General features: G+C 64.2%; 2 protein-coding genes across 2 annotated transcripts; one reads left to right on the top strand and one right to left on the bottom strand.

The window, feature by feature from the left end:
• Positions 1–2: 2 nt before the first annotated feature.
• Positions 3–4,282, top strand: SLC22A31 (solute carrier family 22 member 31; the record flags this gene model as incomplete). Its single annotated transcript, XM_040443427.1, has 9 exons — positions 3–173; positions 1,620–1,723; positions 1,844–1,998; positions 2,255–2,423; positions 2,628–2,773; positions 2,858–2,966; positions 3,093–3,307; positions 3,595–3,706; positions 4,000–4,282. Coding segments are annotated over 9 exons (1,464 nt in total), but the record flags the coding sequence as incomplete, so codon positions are not given.
• Positions 4,283–4,352: 70 nt separating this feature from the next.
• On the bottom strand, positions 4,353–23,369 carry CDH15 (cadherin 15). The gene is made up of 14 exons (XM_040443344.1): positions 23,068–23,369; positions 16,702–16,860; positions 16,344–16,499; positions 15,093–15,237; positions 11,104–11,264; positions 10,068–10,196; positions 9,404–9,589; positions 8,327–8,580; positions 7,596–7,738; positions 7,197–7,433; positions 6,686–6,925; positions 6,350–6,486; positions 5,944–6,111; positions 4,353–5,017 (listed from the first exon to the last, which is right to left on the bottom strand). Exons 1-14 carry the CDS (start codon positions 23,221–23,223, stop codon positions 4,817–4,819), a joined length of 2,472 nt encoding a protein of 823 aa, XP_040299278.1. The 5' UTR covers positions 23,224–23,369; the 3' UTR covers positions 4,353–4,816.
• Positions 23,370–26,391: the final 3,022 nt, after the last annotated feature.

Raw genomic sequence — 26,391 nt, 5'->3', positions numbered from 1 at the left:
TGCTCGACGCCAGCGTGCCGCGCCTGGGACCCGCGCGCGCCCCGAGCCCCTGCCTGCTCCTGCGCTACCCTGAGCCCGAGCCCCACGCCCGCCCCAACGGCACGCGGCCCTGCACGCGCGGCTGGCACTACGCGCTGCCCGCCGCCGGCCTGCTGCGCAGCCCGGTGACCCAGGTACGCAGGACCGGACGCGGGAGCACGCGGGCCCGACGGTCGGGGTCTCCGCCTCAGCCTTCTCTGCCTCATCCCGTTTGCTCTCACTCTAACGCCTCTCGTCCCCGCCTTTTCTGTCTGCCTTCCTCCGTCCCCACCTCCCTCCGTCCCCCCTTGCCCTCTGCCCGTGGTCGGCTGGGGCTTGTCAGGTTGGGCTCTTAGTCGGTCGTCAGGTGACGCAGCAGATGCCCGGGTCGCGGGGGTGCCGGGCCCAAGGGCGGAGCCTGCCGCCCGAGGACTGCCATTGCGGGCGGGCAGCCCGGGGGAGGAGGCGTTCAGCCGCAGGTCTGAGCAGACCGGCGCCAGGTGGTCCGCAGTAGGTGGCACTCAAGTGCCACCAGCGTTTTGAGCAAGCTGTGGCTTCGGGCCATGTAGGTGTCGAAAGCGGGTTCCCGAGACGGGAGGCTTTGAATCAAGGTAGGCACGTGGAGATACGTTTGCGAAAAGCAGACCTTTCGTCTGAGGTGCAAACAAGCTGGAGGGGAGGTGGGGGCGACTCGGCGGTGGGTTGCGGAGAGAAGAGGGGGAGGCGGCTGGACCCTCCCAGGCCCCTCTTCCGCTCCTTCCTCCCTGGGGCTTGGGACCCGCCCAGCTCTGCCTCCCTCCTGGCAGCCTCTGCCCCGCATCCCTACCTCTGTCCCCGGGAGGATCAGCTCCAGTGTGGGAACAGGGACCGGGTTGCCACGTCTTTGCCCGAGGCCCTGAAACCGGCTGGGCTGCTGTCTTCCGTCCATTCTGCCCCACGGCACCCCTGCCCTTCTGTGGGGGTACTGATCAGTCAGCACCCCGGCAGCTTTCGCAGACGTTTGGTTTTTAAGATAAAAACTGTGACGTAGCGTGATCCGAAACAGTACGTTAAGTTTGGGGAGGAGGCGCAGAAACCTGGAAGGAGAGGTGGGGAAGTGCGAAACTGAGGTCAAGGGCCATGTCCGGGAAAAGCAGGTGCGCGCAGGCCTGAGTCACAGTTCCCGAAATCACTTTTGAAGTGAGCAGTGTCGGGGGAGGTGAGGGCGATGCCCTGGAGGCCTTGGCACGGCAGCCAGCAGGAGGCTCAGCTCTGTCAAGGGTCCCCTGGTGGGAGACCAGTGGCTGCAGAAAGGGGAGTGGGTCCCCATCCAGAGAAAAAACAGGCTTGGGGTTCCAGGTAGGTGTCCTGGGGACCCCTGTCATTGCCCTCTGGGGACTCAGACCAGGAATTGTTCGGATGCTGCGGGAAGACTACCAGAGTCAGGAGGTCATGCTGTGTGACCTTGAGCAGGTCCTCCACCCTCTCTGTGCCTCAGTTTCCCCTTATCTCCAGAGAGGAACTGGAGCAGGCCATCTAGCGCCCCTTGCAGCCTGGCCTTCTGGGAACTCGCAATGGGAAGGGTGGCCCGGCCAGCCAACAGGTGATTGGTGTCCCCGTAGTGGAACCTGGTGTGTGAGGATGGCTGGAAGGTGCCCCTGGAGCAGATGAGCCACCTCCTGGGCTGGCTGCTGGGCTGTGTCTTCCTGGGTGCGGGCTGTGACCGGTGAGGTGCTGCCCCTTTGCTTCTCTCCCAGCAGCCCCCCCCCCCTTCCAGGCCCTCAGGGTCCCGCCGGATGCCCTAGCTGTCCTGACCCGCACCCACGTTTCCCTGGCTGCCCCCCAGGTTTGGACGTCGGGCTGTGTTCGTGGCCTCCCTGGTGCTGGCCACAGGCCTGGGGGCCAGTGAGGCCCTGGCGGCCAGCTTTGCCGCCCTGCTGACCTTAAGGCTGCTTCACGGGGGGGCCTTGGCAGGGTTTTCCCTTGCCCTCTACGTGGCTCGTGAGTACCGCGGGGGTGGGGGCCCTGGGGAGCACCCCCTCAGGCCAGGCCTCCCACTCTGCTGCCGGGGCAAAGTCAGGTGGCATGGGAGGCCCCTCTGGCACTCCTGCTGAGGGCCCTTCTTGCGGAGGGGGGAGGGGCACTCTTTGTTCTAGGAGGTCTGTCCCTGGTGGGAAGGTGCAGGTGCTGGAGCTGTAGGTTAGTGACCGGTCCCCGCAGCCCTGGAGAGGTCCTCAGGCCATCTGCGTCTGCTCAGGCCTGGAGCTGTGTGACCCCCCTCGTCGCCTGGTGTTCTCCGTGGGAGCCGGCCTCTTCTCCGTGCTGGGCACGCTGCTGCTGCCTGGCCTGGCGCTTCTGGCGCAGGACTGGCGCCTCCTGCAGGGGCTCAGCGCCCTGGTGACGGGCCTTCTGCTGCTCTTTTGGGGGTAAGCGTGTCACGGTTCAGTGACAGTATGGCGGCCCCGTGTGTCACTTCTCTCCGCACCTTTGTGCAGCACCGGGCGTGTGGGTGTGGCACAGGGATCCAGAAAGCCGCGGCATGACTTGTCCCCCTGGATCCAGAGAGGCGTCGTGAGCCTCTGCTCTCCTTGCGGAGAGGACCTGTGGGCCTTCTCGCCCCACCCCTGCAGGTCGCCGGCCCTGTTCCCTGAGTCTCCCTGCTGGCTGCTGGCCACGGGACAGCCAGCCCGGGCCCGGAAGATCCTGTGGCACTTGGCAGAACCTGGGGGCGTGGACCCGGAGGACGGCTCAGAGGAGGAGAGCTCCCTGGTTACAGGCGATGCACCAGCCGGGAGATGGGAGACGGGTGCCAGAGAAGGGTCGTCTCTCACATGTGCCCCTCATGTCCCCGGAGCCACAGAGCTGGACATGCTGGGTGCACAGAGCCCCCGGCCCCAGTACCACTCCGTCCTGGAGCTCCGGCACACCCGCGTCGCCTGGAGAAACGGACTCATCCTGGGCTTCAGTTCGTGAGGAGGGGAGGGCACGGGTGGGCTGATGGGGTCTGCGCCTTCCACCCCCCCGGTGGGTGGGTCTTTGGTCGCTGGAGTCCCCCGCCCTGGCTGGGCCATAGCCGCGTTCTCCCTCTCTCCCAGGCTGATCTGCGGGGGCATCAGAGCCGGCTTCCTCCGCAACCTGGCCCCGAGCGAGCCCACCTTCTATTGGCCCTACTTCCTGACCGCCGGCCTGGAGGCAGCGGCCGCTGTGCTCCTGCTGCTGACGGGGGACCGCTGGGGGCGACGCCCGGTCCTGTTGCTGGGCACCCTGGTCCTGGGCCTGGCATCCCTGCTGCTTCTTGCCGGGACCCAGTGTGAGTGTGGGGCCCTGCCGATTCCGAGTCCTCGTGTTTGGCAGAGGGTCTGACCGATGTGGGGCAGTGGGATCAGCCCCCTCCTGGGGCCACGAGAAGGTAGCACAGGATACGGGGCATTGGGATGAAGTTCTGGTTTTTGCCCCGTCTGTCTTCCCACCGTGTACCCAGAGAAACTGAGGCCCAAAGAGTCAGAAGGCCAAAAAAGTTCTATGATCCCAGATGGGGAAAGGCTGGGGAGGCCAGGCCCTGCGGGCAGCATGGGAACTGCCTCCTCCTGCCCCCAGACCTGCCAGCTTGGACCATGCTGTCCCTGTCCGTCCTGGGCCTCCTGGCCTCCCACGCCGTGTCTGCCCTCAGCAGCCTCTTCGCGGCGGAGGTGTTCCCCACGGTGATCAGGTGAGCTTGGGCTGCCAGCCACACCCTGCCCTCCCCGTCGCGCCCGGGGTTCCCACCACCTCTTGGGGGACACACGGGGGCCGCTGGTCACAGAAGGGAGTGGAGGAATGGGGCCGGGGGCTTGGGGAGCAGCCAGGACAGAATTGCGGGGGGTGGGGAGCGGTTTTGGATTTTCTGATGAAAAGAAGGAAACTTGTTCCAGCCCAGGGGGAAGTTTTTCCACAGACTTTGAGTCCCCCCCCCCCACCCCCGCTTTCCCCCCGGGCCGCCCCCCACCGCGCGCTCTCCCGCAGGGGGGCCGGGCTAGGCCTGGTGCTGGGGGCCGGCTTCCTGGGCCAGGCGGCAGCGCCGCTGGCCGACGTGCACGGCCGGGGCGGCTTCTTCCTGCACCACGTGGTCTTCGCCTCCTTCGCGGTGCTCGCCCTGCTGTGCGTCCTGCTGCTGCCCGAGAGCCGAGGCCGCCGCCTGCCCGCGTCGCTGCGGGACGCCGACTGCCTGCGCGGGTCCCGGGCCCGCCGCCGCCGCCCGCCCCCGCCCTCCCACCGGGCGGGGTCCCGGCCGGAGCGGGACGGCTGACTCGCCTGCGCCCTGGCTCCCCTCCATTCCCGCCACGCGTGGAGGATAAAGGCATCCGTGGAACTTGGCGTCCTCGCCGCTGCTTCTCTCGGGCCGCGCGCCCTGGGTTGGAGGGGGCTCCCGGTGCGCTCACTAACCCCCCTCTCCCCCCCCCCCCCCGGGGGGCAGCCCGGACCGCGCCACCGGCACTGGAGAGAAGGGCAGGTTTTTAATTCAGGAGTGGGGGTGGGGGGGCATGAGTGGGAGGCCGCTGGGGGCCGGCGAGGTGGGGGAAGGCTGAATGACGCCAGGCTTGTCTGGCTCCGGCTCTCCGGGCGCTGGGTCCCCCGGTCTCTGTCCTCCCTGGGAGAAGCAGACTTGCCCAAGGGCCTGGGGGCCCCCTGGCTGCCTCTACAGAGGTCAGCCGGGCCTGGAGGCCAGGCCGCCTGTCCTCGGAAAGACGTCTGCCCTCCGTGTCTGGTGGTCGTACCGCGAGCAGGGCACGCGGGTCCGCATCAGAAAGCCCCCCACCCTTCCCTGGCCCTTTTCCGACCCTCACGGGGGCCCGTACAGGTCAGCCAGCCGGGCGAAGCGGGGCCCCCAGTCCCGCAGGCAGCTGTAGTCCTGGTCCTCGTCCCCCAGGCTGGACAGGATGGAGCTCAGCGTCCCTGCCACGGAACCATCCCCCTCGTAGTCGTAGATGAGAGCTGTGTCATAGGGCGGGACACTGGGGTCGCCGTCTGCCACCTCCAAGCCCTGCGGAGAGGCCCGGGAGAGCTCAGGATCCCTGCCGGCACCAAGCCCCGCCCCCAGCTCAGGCTGCAGCCCGCTCAGCCCGAGGCAGCGAGGAGGGAGCCCCACCCCAGCCCCGCGGGAAGAGGAGGGGGAGGGACAGAGCCCCGAGTGCAGGCACCGTTGGGAGACCCGCCCCACCTCCCTCTGGGCGGCTCTCTCCTTCCTCAGGGCTGGGGTACGTGAGGCTTCCTAACATCCCATCGGTGGGACCCCCGTTTCTGCCTTTTAAAGATTTCGCAAAGGGTTCTGGCCCGTCCACCTCCGTCCATCCTCCCACCCAAAGGGTCACACGCCCTCCTAACCGGGACCTGCACCTGGGCCTGACCCCTGCCCAGGCATCTGTAGGGGGCTTCCTCTGAATCAAGGCCTGTGCTTGAGGGCGGGTGTGGCGTCGGGCAGGCCGGCAGGCGGCACCCTCTGCTCCCCCACAGCCCATCCAACCGGGCCGCCTGCCTTCTGAGCCTCCCCCGCCTTGACTGCGAGAACTCGCCATGCTGTGCGCACATAACTCTGGTTCCGGGATGCGACTGACCGCTGCACCCCCAGCCTCGGGACATGCTAACTTTTGTCGATCGGTGTCCAGTGGAAAGTGCCGCAGAGCAAGCTCCAACCCACCCCAGCTCAACCAGGCTCCGCGCGATCCCGGGCGGGGGTGGGGGGCAGCTTCCTCTTCCAGGGGACCTGCGCCTGTGGTCCCCTGCACTTCCCCAGCCTCACCCAGCTCTCAGATTGTCAGGGGTTCCCCAGAAGCTCAGCTGGGGTCCCCAGCGACGGACCCACTCTCCACAAATGGTGCGCGTCCGGAGGGTTCACAGAGGCGTGGGCGGGAGACCCTATGTGCGTGTCCCTGTGCCTTTGCCCGTCTGCACACCTCCAGGGACACCTACATCATTGATGAAGTCAGCGATGTCAGCGGGGCTGGTGGGCAGCATGCGGGGTGGCTGGGGGCGCACTCGGCCGAACGGGGCATCTCGGCGCAGTGGCGGCCGTCCCAGGGGAGCGCACAAGGCCGCCAGCTCTGTTGGGTGGCGCAGCTGGTTGATGTCGTAAGCATCCTGGGGACACAGTAGGCAGAATTCAGCCCCGATCAATCACAGGGTGGGGTGTTGGTCCCAGGCACCCTGGTGGGATGAGGGGGGTGCGGGGAAGGGAAGAGGACTTGTGGGGGACACTCCCTCCTCCTGAAGGTGGGGTGAGGGGTGCTGGAGGGGGACCCACGGCCTAGGCTCTCAGGGACCCTTCCAACCGCTTAGCATTTCTAAACCACTACCTCCCCCAACGCCCTCCCCTCACCTGGTCCTCCTCCCCGCCCCCCTGCTCGTCATAGTTCAGGATGTTGTCCCGGAGATCGTCCTGCAGCCCGTGCAGAAACCCTTTGTCCCCTGACTGCCGCCGGGACCGCGTGACGAGGGCGACCGGCAGGGCGAGCACTGGGCAGGAGGCGACAGATAGGAGGTGGTGGGTGCCCGGTCATCCAGCCGGGTCTGGACATGTGGGGCATGGGATCGGGTGGTATGGGGCCTGCGGGGGGGGGGGGGGGGGGGGGGGGGGGGGGGGGGGGGTTAAGGTGGGGCGGGGCCTGCGAGGAGGCGGAGTCAGGGCAGCAGGTGTCCGGACGCGGGCGCTCACAGAGCAGCAGGATGATGCTGGCCAGCACGATGACCAGGGCGCCCAGGCTGACGCCCACGCCTCCTGCCCTCCGGGCGGCGGCCCCCGGCAGACAGGCGCCATCCGGGCCGCAGCGACACACCGTCACGTTCAGGGGCTGCTCGCGCTGCTGGGGCGGCTGCCCGGAGTCTCGGAGCAGCAGGCTGAGGCGGTGTAGACCCTCCCGGACCTGGTGCCGGAGACGCAGGCGCGCGTGGCTCACTGCAGAGGGCGCCCAAGGTCAGCAGTGGCCTCCCAACCTGACGCGCCCTGCCCCTGCCCCTCCAGGGCCCCTCCGCGCCCCTTGCTGCTCGGAGAAGCGGCCTGGTGGGTGAGGATCCCAAGACCTGGGGCCTCAGTTTCCCCATCCTCCCGCTGGGCGTGATAGTTCCTGCCCCTCCCGAGGATGCGGCGGGAACCAGCAGGACCACGGTGCTGAGCGCCCCCCAGGTCTCAGGGCTGCACCCGCGGGCCGGTGTTTGGAAAAACTCACCGTTAACCTGGCTGACACTCCAGTTCCGGGTCAGCTCTGGGACACGGGGACTCAGCTGAAAGTGGAAGGGAGCCCCGTGGGGGGGCAGGTCCGCATCCGTGGCCCCCAGGAGAAGGCCAGAACCCTGATCTGGCTTGCTGCACATGCTACCAGATGGCGGGGACAGCTCCGGGGCGTGGTCATTGACCTCCAGGATCTCAATGGACAGGGTCCCGGTGGCCGTGCTGGGTGGGGAGGCTGCAGGCGGGAGAGGCCAGGTGGGCTCCTTGCCCTGCTGGGGCAGACTGCCCACCCGAGAATCGGCTCCACGGCACGCGCAGCTCTCGGCCCTCGGGCAGCAGCAAGGATGCCCGGCCCGGGTCCGGGAGCCCCGGAGCCCAGGCACAGCTTGACACTCACCATCGTCGTAGGCCAGGATGATGGCCCTGTACCAGCCATCCTTGAGGAAGGGCGAGGCTGGGCTGAGCACTCGCTGGGTCTGGATCTGACCCGTGGCTCTGTCCACCCGCAGCCAGTCATCTGGGTCATAATCCTTAGAGTAGCTGTTGGCCGAGGAGGGGACAGAGTGACCCTGAGCAGACACAGGACCCCTAGGGGTGTGGTCATACAGAAACACACATTTCCCACACACGTGTGCACGCACGCACCTCTGAAGCTAGGCCCCCAACTGCCCTGAGCTGGTGGTTTCTGTCCCAATTGACAGATGAGGAAACCGAGGCTCAGGGAAGGCAGGTGAGGCCCAGGGCCAGGGCCCCAAGGTCAGTGAGTCCCACAGCCAGGCTTCAGCGCGTGGGCACCGTGGAGACAGACACAGATCCATAGGGCCAGGGCTGGGGGGACATCCAACACACGAAGGGCCGGCCTGCACACACCGGCTCACCGGAACGGACCGGGTGGCGTCGGTGGGCCAGCAAGCGCCCAGTCTGGCCTGCTGGGATGAGTTCACGCCGACACGCATGTATGCACAGGGCTCGAGGCCCCAGGGATGCTCAGGGCTGTACACGGACAGACGTGCCCTCTACCCTCCGACCAGGGCTCTGACGGGAACCCTCCACCGTGCTCTGCGCCCCGGCTGGGCAGCGGACAAAGGAGGCCGTCGGCCCCCTCTGCCTCACCCCGGCGGCCCCCACCTGAGCCTCTGCAGCCGCTGCGTGTCAGGGTCTTGGGCAGAGAAGGTGGCCACGGGGGTTCCCGGGGGCACCCCCTCAGGCAGGCTGGTCCGCAGTGGGTTCTCCTGGAACACGGGCGCCTCGTTGACGTCCTGCACCCGTATGCTGACCCTGGCCTGGCCCCGCTCGGCCCTGGGGGCGGCTGCCTGCAGGGGGGCCTCGTTCTGCACCGCGACTCTCAGGTTGTACTGCTCACAGCTCTCGTAGTCCAGGGGCTGGAGGGGGGGTGCCGGGGGGGCGGTCGCTCAGGACTCCGGGCCCCCCTCACATTTGAGGTGCCCGGAGGCGGCTACAGGGCAGGGCGAGGCCCCCACAGTGGGACCGCGGCCCCTTCGGTCTCTCCTCACAGCCCCTACTCTCCCTGTCCCTCATTAGCCCTGCACAAATAAAAATTATTCAGGACCAAAAGCCGCAAAGAATAACATAAAAATGACAGCTACTCGTCACTCAGAATGAGTTAGGCGGCGTGTGACCAGCTTCGTGCGTCACTTGGTCAGGCATCCTCCTGGTGACTCAAGCAACGCTCGTCCGGGCACGCAGAGGGGGCTGGCACCTGGGGTTAAATTAACCTCTGCCACCTGCTGACTTTAAATATTGTCCCGGATGACCTGAGTGGGGCTCGTCCGTAGCTCACAGCCGTCGAGAACAAAGCTGAGATTTTCCTTTAGAGGAAAGATTTGGGTCCTGAGTTCCCAGCCCGCTGGGCCTGCAAACCCCCGTTTCCTGCAGTAACGCTCCTTGTGCGTCAGCATCTAAGCAGGTCTGCACCCGTGTGTGCGTGTGTCTCCCGCTGCTCCTGTCTCCTGGCTTCAGACCCGCCTGACACAGGTCTACACGGCACCCCACACCGGAAGCAGCAGCACTCCATCGATACCACCCGGGCTGTGGCCGGCCCCGTGCCCCGGGGTCGGCGTGGCCTGCGCCCAGAACCCCAGCATTCCCGGGTCCCCTAGCATTCTGCTCTGCCCCAAACGGGGGCCCCCTGAGCTCGGGTCCAGAAGCCAGACCCCAGCTGGGGAAGCCGTGCACCCCACTCACCTTCACCACAGACAGCACGCCCTCGTTGGTCTTGGGGTCTGTGCGGATAGCGAACTGTCCCTTGGGGTCGCCCTCCAGGATGGTGAACCTGGCTGCCCAGTTTGGGGAGCCCGGCAGGTCCCTGTCCTCCACCTGAAGCCGCCCCACGTCCACTCCGCTGACAGCCTCCGTGGCCTCCATGAAGAACTACGAAGCCCGGCCCTCGTTACCGCCGGGGCTGCGGGATCGGGGGGTGGCCCCGCGGGGGGATGCCCACCCCTACTCCCCCCCTGTTGACTCCGCTGCCCACCCCCCCCCAGAGCCTCCCGGGCTTGTGGCCTTGGGAATCACGGCCCCCCAGGGGTCCCCATGAGGCCCTGTCTGCGGGCTCAGCTGTGCGCCAGGCGCCCTGTGTGCCGCCTTGTCCCGGAGGCTGGGGCTGGCTGCTCCGTCCCACGCGGCGGGGGCGGAGGGAAGGCTCCTTCCTGTTGCCCGAGGGCCACCGAGGGGTCTCGGGGGGACGCTTCCCCCCAGGGTCTCCCCGAGCTTCTCTGTGTCTACGTGCGCACAAGCCACCAGTCTAACCTGGGTTTCTGTGCTTGTCCTCAGACAAGTCCTTGTCTCTCTGTCGGGAGCCTGAGGAGGGAAGGACAGTCCCCAGCGTGGGTGTGGTCGGGGGCAGTACCTCGTCCCTGGTGAACCCAGGGGCGTTGTCATTGACATCCTCAAGGGTGATGATGGCTGAGGCCGTGGCGGTGAGCCCATCTCCAGACATGTCTGCCACCTGCAGGGTCAGATTGTACACGGCGACCACCTGGGGGCACAGCAATGCGCAGTCAGGGTCGTCCCCGGTGGCCCCGTAGGGCCCGGTGGGGGGCGGCGTCGAGCAGACAGCACCGGGCTCAGCCTCACGGGAGAGCCCTGTGCGCATCACAAGCCCCAACACCTGGCCTTTTGCTCCCAAGCTCTGGGGCAAAATGTGCCGCCCGGCCCTCTGGGTCTGACAACACGACTGCCAGCCCAGACTATGAGTGGGCAAGAGGCCAGGCGTCGAGTTGGGTACGCGTTCACGGAACACCACAGCACGCTGGAGCTGAACCAACAAGCTGGGGTCCCTGCCCTGAGGGGCCACTTCCAGTGGCAGAAAGAGGGACCGAAGGCCACCTGATGCAGCGAGCCACTAGACAGAGCTGTGTGTGTAGCCGCGGGGAAACCAAGGAGGGCTTCCTGGAGGTGCCGAAGCTGTGCAGCAGCCTGGCTGTGAGCGGCAGCAGGGGTCCCGCTGGAGGAAGAGTGTGCAAGGACAGAGAGTGGCTGTTACTCCAGAGCACGACTGGCCAGCATGGGGCCAGGTGGATGGCCTACCCCACGCCAGGAAGCCCGAAGGCTTGGCAGGCTCCAGGGCGGGGGAGGCTTTCGGCAGGACTCGTCAGGGCCAGGCACCATACGGAGGGCCCTTCCCGCTCCCCTCGCACCTAAACCCGCGAGCAGCCACGAGACGCGGGTGTCCCAAGCTGGGTTTGTGTCCGAGCCACTGGGAGTATCCACAGCAAGCGGAGGCTCCCTTCCACCGTGTCGGGGGAAGCACGTAGGGTGGGCAAGGCTGGGGCGGAGGGCCCAGCTTGGAATGAGCCGCCCCATGAGCCTCAGAGCGCCGAGAAGACGGGCAAGGATGCCACCCTGGCGGCCCTGGCCCCCAGCCTTCATGGCGGTAGCCTCACCTCGCGGTCCAGACCCACTTGCACGGTGCGTATGTCCCCCGTGTGCTCATCGATGCTGAAGAGCTGGGGGCCGTCCTGCTCCAGAATGGAGTACCGCAGAGCCGCGTTGTCTGTTTCCGGGTCATCAGCGTCTGTGGCTTCGGCCCTGGTCACGTAGGTGCCTGGTGAGGACAGGGACGAGCAGGGAGGACATGTGTGGGCGCCGACCCCTGGCCCCAGGACACGCCTCGCCGCCCGTGGCCCACCGTGCCAGGTCCAGGCCCCCATCGGTCTGTACGAACTTGAACATTTAAGCCGTCTGCCTTGCGCCGGCTGGAGGAGGAAGCAAGAGCGTCTGACATACACATTCGATCAAGAGCTGACGTGTCCCCCAGACACGGAGACAGTCCAGCAGGGGCTGAGAGCCCGGGGTCAGACGGGGGAACCAGCTGGAAAGCGGGCCAGCTCCGAACCGGCGGGAACGCCGAACTAACAGAAGTAGAGAGACGTGCAAACACAGGTGTGAGCAGCACACACGCAACACGCGTGCACACACGCACAACACACACGCTCGTGTCTGCACGCAGAAGCACGTCTCCCAGCTCTGTCTGCTGCAGGGGCCGAACAGCAGCCAATCTGACGTGCCTCCTGTTGGCCAAACACGGACAATGTGGGCATCAGAGCAATGGCTGTAATGGATGTAACCCACTGAACGAGTCAGACTCCGGAGGTCCAGAGTCATAGAAACAAAAAGAGCATCCGCAGGCACACGTCCACAGGGCAGAAAGCCCCCTGACAAAGGGTGAAGGGACAATGGAAGTAGGAAACCACCGCCCCCGCCCCTAGGAGAACGGACCCAGACAAGGACCATGAGCAGATGCTCACACTGGGGAATGGAAGTTTAAGGAGAAACAGAGGACGAGCACAGTCGCAGAGGATCTTTCACAAGATGCCTATTAATTACAGGGGGACAATGGAAAAATCACAGTGGAGGGGAGCCTGGGGGGCTCAGTCGGTTAAGTGTCTGACTCGGTTTCAGCTCAGGTCATGATCTCATGGTTCAGGGGATTGAGCCCTGCGTCTGGCTCTGTGCCGACCGTGCGGAACGTGCTTGGGATTCTCTCTCCCTCTCTCCCTCTGCTCCTCCTCTGCACTCTCTCAAAATAATAAACTAAAAAAAAAAAAAAAAATCACAGTGGAGAAGCCCGGCAGACACCCCCTAAACAAGGCAAATCGAAGTCCACATCTCCAGGAACGGGACACACACTCCTGATAGGACACACTGAGGAGAACTGTGTTACCCGAGTGCAAATCCTGAATCCAACCACACAAACCCCATCCAGACAACCCATGTTCTTCAAAATAACTGAGTAAGTGCTTCAGAACGTCAGTGTTAGGACTAAGGAGGTGTGACACTTGGACGGTGAAAACTACAAACGCTTCGGAAAGAAATTAAACCCAAGTAAACGGAAACACGTCCCATGTTCACGGGCTGCGAGGTCAACGCTGTTCAAGGTCAGCACTGCCCAAAGTGATGTGCAGATTTCGGTACCGTCTCCATCAATGTCCTAAGGACAAGTTTCTTCGCATAAATAGGAAAACCATCCTAAAACTCGTATGGAACCTCCAGGAAACCCAAACAGCCAAGAACACAGCGGGCGCACTCACGCCGCCTGCCTTCAAAACCACCCCAAAGGTACGGGGATCACGGCAGTGTGGGGTGGCCACACAGACGCGCGGGCCGGTGGGACAGGAAGTCCGGGAACAGACCCTCGCACGGGTGGCCAAACGACTTCCGGCCAGCGGGCCGAGACCGTGCAAGGGGGAAGAGGTCGGTCTTCTCGGCACCCAGCGCTGGGAAAACTGGGCGTCCCCAGCCCAGAGCACGCACTTGGACCCTCCCCTCACACCATCACGCAAAAACTCACTCCAAGCGGATCAAAGACCTACACGTAAGGCCTGAAACTGTAAAACTTGGAGGAACACAGAGGGCAAAAGTCTCGCCACACTGGATTTGGTTATGATTTCTGGACGGGACGCCAAAGGCACAGGCAACAAAAGGGAAGGCGGACAAACTGCACTTCATGAACATTTTTAAAATTTTTAAATGTTCTGTGTCAAAAGACACTATCAACGGGGTAAAAAGCAGCCCACAGGATGGGAGAAAACACTTGCAAATCGTGTCTCTGTGAAGGACTACCCAGGATATATAGACAACCCCTAAAACTCAACAAAAACGCAACTCAATTCAAAAACGGGCAAAGGGCTTGAATCCGCCTTTCTCCAGATAAAATATACAAATGGCCACAAAACACATGAAAAGGTGCTCGACATCAGTAGTCGTCAGGGAAACGCAAACCCACATCACGAGACACCAGTTCATACCCACTGGGATGGCCATCATGAAAAACCAAAAGACAAGTGTTGGCGAGGACACGGAGAAATGGGGCCCCACGCGTGGCCGGTGGGGTGTGAAATGGTGCAGCCGCCGTGGAAACAGCACGGTGGTCACTCAAATGAAACACAGAATCGCCGTGTGATCCATCAACTCCACTTCTGGGTTTATCCCCCAAGGAACCAAAAGCGGGAACGTGAACTCACATCCATAACATCACTCACGGTAGCCAAGGCGCAAAAGCCACCCAAGTATCTATCTACAGGAGGAAGGACGCGTGGTCTGTCCACACAATGGACTACTGTCCAGCTTTAAAAGGGAAGCAGATCCTGAACACGGATGAAGCTGGATGCTTGTGCTTGTGAGATGAGCCGTCACAGATGACAAATACTAGAAGGTTCCACTTACACGAGGTCCCTAGAGTATACAGATTTACAGAGGTGGAAAGTAGGTGGGAGCCAGGGTCTGGGGACCAGTGGTGGGGACAGCCGCACAACATTATGAATGTATTTTTTAAATGTTTATTTTTGAGAGAGAGACAGAGCACGAGCAGGGGAGGAGCAGAGAGAGGGAGACAGAGAATCCGAAGCAGGTTCCAGGCTCTGAGCTGTCAGCACAGAGCCCTATCTGGGGCTTGAACCCATGAATTGTGATCTGAGCCAGCGTCTGATGCTGAACCGACTGAGCCACCGAGGCGCCCCACGTTCGGAATGTATTTAACACCACTGAACGGTCCCCTTAAAAATTGTTAGGATGGTAACACTTATGTGTATTTTTAGCACAATAAAACTTTTTTGAAAAAAAAAAAAAAAAAACCACATCAGGGTCAGGAACGCCTAACAGCCAAGGAACCGCTCCAGATGGAGGGGAACGAGCTTAGGAGGTGGAGCGGGACCATCGTCCCAACCTAACGGTGGAAACAAGCAGATAATCCACAAAGACCCAAACATGATCAACGTCACAACTCTGTTGCAATTCTTTTTAACTTTTTTGCAAGTCTGAAAGTATGAAAAAAAAATTAAAAAAAAAAAAAAAGGTCATTCTGAGTCTTGAAACACGAAGAAGGAGGTGAAATAAACAGACTTGTGGGAGCACCTCCCACGAGTCCGCCCTTCCCAGCCTCTCAGGCGGAAGGCTGGCCTGGGATTGGACTCAAGCCCCTGGGACCAGAGCGGGAAGGTCTCTCCTGCCTGGAACAGGTCAGGCGAGCGAGGCTGTCCGGACGGGAGGTTGTGCCTTGTTTGAGATCGAGGTGTAGGGCTGAGAAACAGGATGGCCATGTTCTGGAAGCGGGCTTACAGCATCATGGTGAGGGTGCTAAATCCACGGAATTGTCCGTTTTTAACCGGTCAGTCCTGTTTTGTGTGGATTTCACCTCAGTGCAGCAGCAGCCTCCGACCCAGCTCGGCCACCATAAATCCTCACTGCTTTTTGGAAGACGCTGGGGTGTGAAACTTACACTGAAACGGGAAGTGACTGCAAACTCCCTACCCCTGGAGAGTCCGCTTGCTTACTTTTGGACGCGCTGAAGGACCACTGAAAGTCTTGCTGAGTCTCCCCAGGCCTTCTGACGGACTCAGAGCCCCCCACGCCTGCCGCAGCCGCCCAGCCTCACCTGGCACTGCTCCCTCCAGCACCCGGCCGCTGAACGCCTCCTGCCTGAAGACGGGCCGGTTGTCATTCTGATCCACAACCACGATCTCCAGGTCCGTGGGCTCCTCCAGGGTGGCTCCTCCCAGGTCCAGAGCAAAGGCCCTTAGCTACCCAAGCAGAGAGCAAGGGCTGGTGCTGTGCTCCCCCAGTTTTGGTGGCCCCCACCAGGCCGTGCAAAGGGACAGCAAGTGCAGACCCGGTGTCCCGCTGGGGACACCAGTTTACACAGGGGAGAAAGGGCATGGGGTGGGGCGAGTGTGCAGCAGCGAGACCTCCCTGCCACCAGCCTGCTTGCCCACAGCAAGGGAGGGCAGCGCCTCACTTCCTCTCTCGCCTTGGCTGCCGGGAAGCTCACAGGTATGTTTTGTGTGCGACTGAAGGCACAGCCTCACTAGCGCTCCCACTCCGTCCCTTCTGCTAATCGGTGCAGGCTCCTCTTGGAGCTTAATGATCCTGTGAAACGGAAATTAAGCCACTTCCCTGCTTCTGGAGCGCGGGCATGCTATGGTGCCCAGGTAGGACCGTGGTCTCTGTCTGGTAACTCTCTGTGTAAGGGAACCAAGAGCTCGTTCTCAAAGTCTGGACGAAGAACGTTCAGGGCACGGAAAACGCAAAGTCAGAAGCCTCCTCCTCCAGGGCAAATTCAAAACACTTTGGAGACTCCAGGCTCGGCAGGACACCGGACTCTGTGGGGAGTCAGGTTCCTCACCCCTCCATGGCCTCTTGCTCCCTTCTCTCAAGCCTCACAATCCCATGCCTGCGGGGCGGGGGGATCCCGTGCCACCTTCCCCGGAGAGTCAAGGGACACCTGCCATTGGGACGTGCCATACCGTGGGCTTCTGCACAACGCCCCACCCCCACCACACATGGCCAGGCTGAGGGCAAAACTGGGGCAAAACTACACCAGCGTCCAGTGGTGTTTTCCTGGGAGGCTGACGGCGGCTCTGCTGGGGGCTGCCCAGTGCCGCTTCCCTGGGCAGGACCAAGCCCCGCCTCCACGGGGCCTCAGTTCGCTCATGCTCATCTGTTAAATGGGAACAGAATCCTGAACATCTTCTTTGGAATGCAGGTCCTACAGTCCCAAACCCCTGTCTGCAGCTACCAATTCAGGACATGTGCCCTCAAGTCCCAACCCTGAGACCAGGAGCCTGGTGGTGGCAGGAGCCCCCCCCCCCCCCCGTTTCCTGCCAGCGCTCCCCACAGCGGGCCCCACCCTGAAGCGGTCTGTCTTCTCCCGATCCAGCATGGCATTCAGGAACACCTTCCCCGTGAACTTGTCAATGGAGAACACGCCCTGGGGCTCCTCGTCCACACCGGGGCCCTGGATGCTGTAGATGACGCTGCCCAGTGGCTGCTTGTCGGACTTGATCTGCCAAGAAAGGAGCCCGGCTGGGGGAGGTACCCCAAAAGGCAGGGTGCCCCAAAAGGCCTCTTCCTGGCCTTGACTCCTCCCCCAGCAGCTCGGCCTATGACCCAAAGATGTGCTGCCCTCAGGGACCCTCCAGGGACAGCCCAGCCCCTGCTCTGCCCCCAGGGCTCCCCCCCACCTCCCCCATCTGTGCCCCCCTCACCTGCACCAGGGGGTACGGAAGACGCTTGTGGTTCTCGGATACGCTGATGGGGGGGATAACCCAGGCTCTTCGAACACGGCCTGGGGCAGGTGCCCGGTGCCAGGGGTACAGGGTACTGGGCCTCCTCTGCCCAGGGACCCCCAATGACAGGCCCAGGCTCTGGAACAAAGGCACAATTAGCTGTCAATTACATAGCACGCAACCCCAGTGAGCCCGGCCGCAGAAAAGTGAACCCACCATAACCTTGGCCCCCATCAGAGCCCTGAGCTCATGGTCCTGGGAGACCCCACAGCCACACCCCAAGACTGGAGCCCCCAAAGCCCTGCATGTGTCTCCTGTCATCTCCTGGGAGCCCCTGCGGCCAGAGCTGCCCCAGGCCTGGTGGATGTTCCCCGGCCGGCCGGCCGAAGCAAGGCTGCCGGGCCCCCACCTCCTCCCGGAGTGGCCCAAGGGAGGCGCAGGCACCGGGCCTTGGGGAGCATGGGGTGCTCGGGGGGGCAGACGGAGCCAGAGTGACGAACGAGGCGGCTGCCGGCAACAGCTGCCAGGGGGAGGCTCCCAGGGACGCTTTGTGGGAGAAGGCTGTGGCTAACAGGGTGTGGCCACCCTTCCCCTCTCCCCCAAATGCTTCCCGGAAGCGGGTGCTTGCGGAGGCCCTACAGGCAGGTCGGAAGTGGCTTCTCCAGGCCGCTCTGTGGGACTGGAGGCTCAGCCCGTTTCCAGGGTTTCAGCAGGGCCTGCAAACTTACCCGACCTCACCGTGCAGACTGGCCTAGCTGCAGGGGGGTTCGCAGGGCCCAAGGGGCTGAAACAAGACCACAACACCGGGTGCCGACCCCCTGCTTTCCTCCAGCCACGGGGCCAGTGGTAGGGTTCACACCACTACTCCCGGGATCCTCAGGGCCCTGGGGGTGCTCCCTCCTCTTTCTCCACACACTCGGGGGGGGGCCGGGGGGCTGCCAAGGGAAGACGGGGAGCACGTGGCAGCCGTGCTCACCCCCTCCTCCGCAGGGGCGGGTGGGGGCATGTAGCTACAGCTCGGGCCCTTCCCTGGGCCAATCAGGGAGCATGGTGGGAGGAGGGCACCCGTCAGAAGTCTCTTGGGACCCACTGGCCGCTCCCTGTAGTGACCACAGGTAGCCCCACCTTCCCAGTTCAGGTGGGGAAACCGAGGCCCAGAAAAGGCACCGGCCCATGAGTCAGGGACGGGCTGGCAGCACAAACACATCCCGAATTTCCCGGCCCTGGTCTCCGCGCCAGGCTCTTCAACAGGGTGCCGGCTGGTCTGGGTGTGGGACCGGGCACTGTGGCTGGCTGGGCACAGGGGCTCTGGTCCAGGGGCACAGGGTCCCGCTGGATTTGGTGAGACATGGCGGCACCTGGGGTGGGGCCTGGGGGAGGGGCTCGGTCTCGCGCTGGGACCCAGCTGGCTTTGGGGGTTGGAGAAGGCAGCCTCTGAGGCTGCTCGGGCCCCGCCCCCCCACACTGGCAGCTGCCCCCTGCCCTGCCCTCCCCCAAACCCAAGGCAGGACAGGCTGGCTGGGGGCATGCAGAGTGGACACCCCCTCCCAGACGCCAGCCCTCTGTGCTCTAGGGATGACCCTAGAAGCTCTCTGGCCCCACCCAGGGTCTCCAGGCCCTGGGTCCTTCTGGAGGAGGCGCTCCCTTTTAGCTAAGGTGGACAGGGTGGCTCCCTGGCTGCCCTGTGCCTCCTCGACACCCCCCAGCCTCCGTCTGGGGCCTCGCAGTCCACGGAGAGTGGGCACGGGACAGGGTGGTCTCGTGGTCTCAGAAGAGAGGCGTCAGGGACGAGTGAGGGGGGTGTTCTGGGTGGGATGGGACAGGGGCAGGAAGGAGATGCCAGCTGCCGTCCCGTGTAACCCTCCGCTCTACTCCCTGGCACCTTCACCACCCAGGGCCAGCACACAACGCTTTCCACACGCTTTGCTCGCAAAACAGCAGTAACATCCACATGACAGCTGAGCTCTCCTTGTGGCCCCAAGCCGGGTCCCCAGGCCTGGAATCGTCCCCCTCCTCCTCCTCCTCCTCCTCCTCCTCCTCACCTGAAATCCCAGGGGCACTGTCACCTGCAGGGGCCTGGAATCTGCGAGGCAGCGAACATGGTTTATAAAAAGGACCAAGCTCCTGGCCAGGCCCCCAAGCTACTCCAGCCCGACAGACCGGCAGTGCCTGGGGCGGCTCGGGCGTCGTGCCAAACCCACAGAGCACAAACCCTTCCAGGTCAGCACCGTGTTCCCGCCAAGCGGAGCCCTGCTGGCCTCTGTCACCGTGCTAGCGGGGACAGCATCTGTTTCCTGAGCATCCCGAGGGCGGCACGGGGCTCAGCGTCCGCCTGTCTCGGCCCTTTCTGCCCTCCCTAGGCCCTCCCGCAGCCCTCACGCCCCCTAGGAACGAGCGCCGTCTGGCTTCACAGCCACCCCGAGTAGGGCTCAGAGCGGCCGAGCCACTGGCTCAAGCCCACACGGCCAGAGAGCAGCAGAGGTGGGGGCCACAGGGAAACCAGCTTCTGAGCTCCGTGGCTCCCAGGGGCGCCTTCCCCACCCGGCCTCAGTGTGGGGAGGTGGACAGGACTGGGGGTGCAGGCGGGGGCCGGTCTGCAGGGGGGCTAGCCCCTGATCTCAGGCTCTTGGAGGAATGCTGGGGGACGCACTCTGCCCCGTCCAGCCCACCACAGAGCCTCCGGCTGCCCCTCACCCCCGTCTCTGCCGGCGGCCTGGGCTTACGCCGCAGCGTGCCCAGCAGGGTGGTGCGGGGCTGGTGCGGTCGTGGCAGAGCCTGGGACTCCACGGCCCAAGTTCAGGAGGTCAGCAGAAGCCACAGAACCTTGGCAGGGACCCCCTGCCCAGATCAGAGGCTGCGGTGGGTGGGGCGGCTGGGCCGGGCCACAGCCCACTTCCGCCGGCCAGCCCGGGTCCTCCCACCACCCCCTTCCCAGAAGACAGACGTGGCCGGCTGGGGGAGGGTCTGGGAGCTGCCCGGGGACCACGGGACATCTGGGGCCAGGACGAAGCCGCACGGACAAAGCCAGCTCACACAGACCCCCAGCATGTGGGCAGAGCGAGAAGGCACCACCGAGTGGACGCGGGCTCCCCTCTGCTGTCCACCGTGCTGCTCCCACGCCCAGCCACAACCAATGGGTGTGACGAACCCAGTTCCCCCAAGTGAGGCCCAACGATACCCCCGTGCTCATCCCTGGCCTTTGCCTTAACCAAGAACCGAGAGAATAGTCTGGAAGCTCTGGAGACACCAGGGCCACTGTCCCTCCCCGGGGCCCGCCCCCAGCCCAACACCCAACCCCAGCGGGTGAGTAATAAAGCCCCCCACCACCCCTGTAGGAATCCGTTCTTCCTGGTGTGGCCCACAGGGCCCTCTGCTTCTCTCCAAGAGCCCACGGTGGGTCCGGGACAAAGAATTCTAAGCCACAGCGTAGTCTCCCCGGAGCCTGGGAAGAGAGCTGGGTGCTCCCCCACCCCGGGTAGAGAAGCCGTGGACGGGGAAGGCTGGGCGGGAAGTGAGGACGGCCCACTTCGTCTCCTGGAGCTGCTGGCCTTTAGGGGCCCCCGGGGCTCCCTAAAATCACTGCTGAGATTCAGACGGCAGGCAGCAGGCCTGAGCTCGGGCTGGACTTTTGCTCCCGTGGCCCAGCTTCCTGGAACCCTGTCCACCATCGTGTTGCGACTCCATTAGGGGAAGGGAACCTCTGCTACCCCGTCCGGCGTCGTTGGGCGAAGCTTAGAAAACGTAGCTGCAGACGCGAGCTCGAGTGAGAGGTTCCAGGGTTAATCCCACACTTGTGTGAGTGGAGACCCCTCCAACAGTGCTTTCGGCTCGAGGTTTCATGATCTAGGAAGCGGGTGGGAGGCCTGGAGCCTGGCGGAACGGGGCGGCAGGGGCCCGGGGCGGGGGGGGGGGGGTGGTCTGCCCGGGCGGAGGGAGGAGCTCCCGGTCTGCACCCCCCGCAAGCCTCCCAGGCCCGAGCCCCTTCTGCCCAGGCTGGAATCCGCACCAGCCCGTTCCTGGACGGCCTGGCCGGCATCAGGCATGCCAGGAATGGGCCCAGCTGCTGCCCCAGCCCAGAGAGGCCCCTGCACGTCCGTCTCCTGAGGCGCCAAAGTAAGGGGGTGAGAGAAGCAGCTGTTTCCCAGCCCCCACCCCCAGCATCCCCCTTGCAGGGACAGGTTCGGCCACGTGAGGGCCACTATGCTCCGGGGCTGCCCTGTCCACCTGGGGAAGAGAATGGTCCAGGAGCCAGCTGCCCTCTGCCACCCCAGCTACTGTCATGTTAACGTGACTAGAGAACGTGGCCTGCGCCAGCCTGTTCCACGGCCCTGTTCCACGGCCTTGCCCACGTTGCCTGTGGGGGCCTTCACATGTCCAAGTCCCCAGGAGTGCAGCCAAGGCCTCCCCTTCCTTCCAGAAACCGTGTGGCTCACCAGCTTGCCCCAAATCAGCCAGGCTCCGCCACCCCCCACTCCCGCCCCCCAAAGGGCAGGGCCAGCTACGGGGGCACTGAGGGCCGGGGAGGGGCCCGAGAGCCCAGCTCTGAAAGTACACACTCTAAGCCCCCTAGGTGAGATTTTAGGGGACACAGGCGGGGGAGGGGTGTGCCTTGTCCCAAAGGCACAGTCAGCACCAGATCAATGCAGAGCCCTGTGTTGGGGCCCCTCCTGAGCCAGCCCTGCCTCGCCCGGGGCCAGCCGGTGGGTCTCGGGAGCTCACAGAGGTGGAGGAAGGGATGTCCAGGAGGCAGCCTTCAGCTGCCTTGTGGCTCGACAGGAGAGGACAAAAGTCTGAAAGCTGAGCTGGATGGGGGAGGGGTGGGTAGGGCCCCGACACGGATGTATTTCGGGGGGGGGGGTCTAGGAAAAGCTCCCCTCATGCGCTAATCTGAGCCACATCGAGTACAGAACTTGTGTCCAAGCCCCATTAGCTGATCCCCCCAAATCCCCAAAGCCTCCAGCTGTGTGCAGGGGTCATTCCGCAAGAGCCCCAGGGGGAGGACGTCCCCTGCTGCAGAGCCACCCCAAACCCAAAAGAGCAGGTCTCCGTCATGTGCCTGCCCAAAGTACTGGGTCTGGTGCAGGGTGGGGGTGGACCACTGCTCCTAGAGCAAGTGGGGAGGGGGCATCAGAGGCGTGGAGCCTTCTAGAGTGGACCCCAGTGTGTGTGGGGCATACGGTCCTGTGGGAGGGCGCACAAGAAGATTGTGCACGGTGCGACCTCCCAGCAGAGGGCTGGGGGAGCCCTGGCCCAGGTGGGCCCAGAGGCAGGGGTGCAGGTGACCAGAGCGAGGGGTGCCGGGTGTCCCGAGGCCCAGTTGCTGGGCGGGGTGGGGGTGGGGGGAAGGGGTACAACTGGAGGGCATCTGACCAGCTTCCAGCCACAGCTGGGAGATCTTTGGGAGTCAGGGGGACTCAGGAAGCCCAGAGTGGGTGCTGGGAAACTGGACTGTCCTCACCAGTGTCTGGGCCCCAAACAGCAAGCACCTATGGGCACTCGCCAAGCCCTCGAGCTCATTACCTGTCAAGTATAAGGCGAATAAGGTCCTCTATTATGCACAATGTCCCCACCACTGCCCGGCCCTGGCCTCTGGCCTGTGACCCTGACTCAGTCTGCTCCCCAAAGGCAGGCCACGGCTCCACTCCCAGGCTCGGAGTAGTGCCTGCCCCGTCCAAAGGGCCACTCGGCCCAGGACTCGAGGAGATGTGGCCCCCTCCCAGGGGGTGCCCATGGTGGGGAGAGGGGCAGTGGTCTGTGCTTCCTTCTATCCTGCCCCGCTCCCAGCTCGGAGAGACCAGGGAACTGGGGCCAGCGGGGGGAGTGTGGGGGTGTGGGCTGTGTGCCAGGGGCCTGGATCCCAGGGCACTCCCAGGGGAGAGTGGATTCCTGGAGGGCAGAGCCCGCAGCTGCCCCTGCCGGCGGGACACAGGGTGGAGATGCCTCGGACTCCACTCACCAGGGTCACTACCCAGGGTCACCTGCCTACCCAGCAGGAGTGTCAGGGAACCGGCCTACCAGCTCGTCCAGCTGGGGTGCTCCTGCTGCCCACCCCGGCTCTCACCACAAGTCGGGCAGGGTTGAGGGGCGCACCTCCAGGGGAAGGACCGGCCTGCTAGGTGGTCTCCGGGCGGCCACCCAGTTGGCTCCCCGTCCAGTTCAGTCGGAGACGGATACCCTTTGCCTCCGGACCCCGCTGGGGCACAGAACGCCCTGGACAGAGCTACCCACCGGGCACCCTCAGCTCATGGGTCCTCCAGAGGCGGCCAGAGCCAGTGGTCCCCGGGAGCGTCCCACCGTAAGCCGTAGGGCAGGGGGCAAGGGACTCCGCGCGGCCAGACGCCTTACCTGGGCCAGCAGCCCGAGGGCGACGAGGAGTGCGGCGTCCATGGGCCGGCGGAGCGGGGGCCGAGTGTCCGGCCGGCAGCCTCCTGCTCGGACACAACGCGGGCTGAGTGACAGCACAAGTGCGCGGGCGGGGGCCCCGAGTGAGTGACAGCACATGTGCGGGGGCGGAGCAGGAGGCCGGGGGCGGGGCCTGGGGCTGAGTGGCAGCACGTGTGCGCGGCGGGAGGCGGGGCCTGAGTGACAGCACGTGTGCGGGGGCGGAGCCAGGGCCTGGGGCTGAGCGGCAGCACGTGTGGGCGGCGGGGCGGGGCGGGGCGGGGCGGGGCGGGGCGGGGCGGGGCGGGGCGGGGCGGAACCAGTCCGGAGGCGGCTGTCCAGGGCGGCAGAGCCCTGGGAGTCCAGTAGTAAGAAGGGGAAGCCGGCAAAAAAGACGGAGGTGGGTGGGAGCTGGGCTAGGAGCCAGAGTGGATGGATTCGTCCATCCACTAATTTTTACGTTGCTGCTCCGTGAATTCACCAGACACACTCTTGCCTCAGGGCCTTTGCACTGGCTGTTTCCTCTGCCCCTAGTGCTCTTCCCCTGCGCCTTGAGGGCTTTGTCTGATGGCAACCCCTGAGCACCCTATCGGGCACTGGCACCTACCTGCCCATCTTAGGTCACAGTCTCTCGCACTGGGGTGGGGCTCCCCTGCGCCTGAATTGTTTCTGTGGATCCTCAAGGCTAGCACAGAGGAAGGCCAGGCCTAGACCTCGCCTGGGGTTGGCCCTCCCCATCCCAGCCACAGCCCTTCCTCCCTCCCCTGGTCCCCCCCCCCGGGTGGCCTCCTGTTCTGGGGCTGCTCTCCTCTTCAAGACCTGTGCCCCTGGTGTGTGTGTGTGTGTGTGTGTGTGTGTGTGTGTGTGTGTCGCTCACGGGCCCAGGACACAGTAACGGAGGGTGGAGAGCGCAGGACGGAGGAAGGACCCTAGGAGCTAACACACTGCCCTCTGAGCAGGAGGCGGCGGGGGGGGGGATGTCCAGGGAGCCTGGGTCTTCTCTGTGGCAGGGGCGGGTCCTCCGCTCTCCTGTCCAGATCGTGGGCCGTGGAGCAGGTGTGGCACCATCTGTGCCCTTGGCCTGGTTGGAAGGAGGCCAGGCTGCCTGAAGGAGACTCTGGCAACGTGTCCCTGGCACTCACTGCTCCGAGGTGGGGAGTCAGAGAGGGGGGCCTTTCCATCTCCAGGCTCTGAGACCCTGGGCCTGGGGAGCAGCCTCTAAGGGCCACTGTAAGGGTAGGGCTAACCTGTAGCCTTAAGAAATAACAGCTTTGTTTTAACACTGTAGGTTAAGAGATAACAGCCTTATCCTATCAATCAAGGGATGGATTAGCGCGTGATTGGATTGGGGCAAGGGCCTGTTTGAACTGTTTCCACCTGGGAACTATTCCTTTGTTCTGTTCCCAGGTGATAAGAAGACGATGTGGTCGGCTATAAAAACTCTGTACCCCACTCTGAGACCTCACTCTGGTCAAGAGCGTCAGTCCCGATCGACCGGTTTGCCTTGTCTCTCGTTGCAGTAAACTTTGTTGTGACTGTCACTGGTGCCCGTAGCATTCTGTTTCAGGAGTCGTGAGGATGCGTCACCACCATGCTGCCTCTGAGATTAGGGACCCCGACCAGGGGCGGGACAGCCTTCTGAATGCCTGGGGCTCCTGCCTTCTGGTACTAGTGCAGGGGTGAGGTAGAGGGGGATGGGTGGCTGAGCCTCTGAGTCCCTGGTTAACCTCAGGCATTCTAACGGGGGTGAGGGGAAAAAGCCTTGTAAGACCCCCCTCCTCTCTGCTTATTTGCTCATCCTTCTGGCACCTTGCTCTTGGCCATTTGTCCCCCACCAACAACCTCTGGGGGTAGGGGTTCTCCAAGGGGAGGGTGAGCTGGGTCCGGTCATGGGTTAGCCCCAAGCGCAGGGAAAGGCCGCTGCAAACGGGCGTGGTCCTGGGTGGGTGAGCAATCCTCCCCGTGGGGGTCCAACTGCAGGGCCTTGGGGAGGTCGTGCTCCCCGCCACCCTCAGTTTCCCCTTGTGCCCAAGCTCGAGCATGGGGAGCCTTGTCCAGGGCTGGGCCGCCCCAGCCGCAGGACCAGTTCCCTCTCCTTCCTAAAGCAGGACCGCCTCTCCAGAAGAGCCCTATCGTTTTCCCGAGGACTCGGGGCATCCGACCCCCTGGAGGACTCTCCAGGCCTGCAGCTCTGCCGCCTCCCTCGGGGTCACCCCCTCCCCAGACTCTAACCTGCCGCCCAAGGCGGCGGCACCGGAGCCCACACTCCACCCCCAACCCCTGCAAGGAGCAAGGGCGGCTCAGACGTGGGGGGGACGGGGGGCGTGGCCTCGGGGTGGCCGGTGGGCAGGGCACACGAGTGGGCGGGGTTCAGGCTGCTGGGTGGACGATGGGGGCGGGGACCGGAGGTGGACACAGAGGGGAGGGGAGCGGAGGATCGCCGGTCCGGAGGTGCTGAGAGAAGGAGGTGACCTGACCCCAGGTGTCGGCCTGGGCAGGGGCAGTTTCCTTGTGGACGTTCCCTGGGGTGCCTGTGGTCACCCACATGGAGATGCCTGGAGGACAGCCACCTATAAGGACAGTAAAGCCCGAATGGTGGTCCTCGAGGCCCAGGCACCAGGTGGCCCCTGTCTCTGGGCCCCTCACTTTAGAGGCAGGAACAGAAGTCCCGAGGAGGCCAAGGTGACAGACCAATACAGGTGGGGCCTGGCCAGGAGCCCGGCCAACCTCTGGGAGCCTGGTCTGGAGGCGAGAGAGGCTAGGTGGGGGCACGCCCACTGCCTTTCCTTTCTTCCATGGTTCCCGGGTCTGGGCTCTTGGGCTTGAGTGCTGAGGACAGTCCTGCTGGGGCTGCCTCCCAGAGGAGTCAGAAAGCACTAACAAATCCTAATGGGGGGGGGGGGCAGCAGCGCAAGGGGTTCCCCCGTGGACCGCCGCCGCCCCGGGGGGGGGGGGTGCGTCCCAAGGCCCTGACTAACCCTGGTGGCCTGGATGAAGCAGTGGGGTCCTGGGCTGATGGGCCCCGAGGGCTTGGCAGCCAGGCACTCACAGCCTGACCTGGGTGCTGCTTACAGGGGGTTGGGCTGCAGGTGACCCAGAGGCCCTGGTCTTGTCCTCCTTCCAGGGCTGTCCCTGACCTCCATGTCCCCAGCCCCAGTGGCTGTCCTGCCCAGTGGCCACGTGCCTGCACCTCTGATACAGTGATGGAGATTCCAGCCACGCAGTGGCCCCAGGTTCACTGGATGTGGTATCCTGTGTTCTTTAGGGGATCATCAGTCCCAGGGATTC

Source organism: Herpailurus yagouaroundi, unplaced genomic scaffold, assembly GCF_014898765.1.
Source record: "Herpailurus yagouaroundi ecotype Mexico unplaced genomic scaffold, PumYag 190, whole genome shotgun sequence".
NCBI classification, from domain to species: domain Eukaryota; kingdom Metazoa; phylum Chordata; class Mammalia; order Carnivora; family Felidae; genus Herpailurus; species Herpailurus yagouaroundi.
Note: the sequence above shows the minus strand (reverse complement) of the source record. Positions and strands in the feature narration are given on the sequence as shown.

Coding starts and splice junctions, on each gene's coding strand:
- CDH15 (XM_040443344.1), bottom strand. CDS start 23,223: ATGTGCTGTCACTCACTCGGGGCCCCCGCCCGCGCACTTGTGCTGTCA. Junction 9,590..10,067: donor CTGGGTTCACCAGGGACGAG/GTACTGCCCCCG, acceptor CGGGCTTCGTAG/TTCTTCATGGAGGCCACGGA. Junction 6,487..6,685: donor CAGCATCATCCTGCTGCTCT/GTGAGCGCCCGC, acceptor CCTCCTGCCCAG/TGCTCGCCCTGCCGGTCGCC.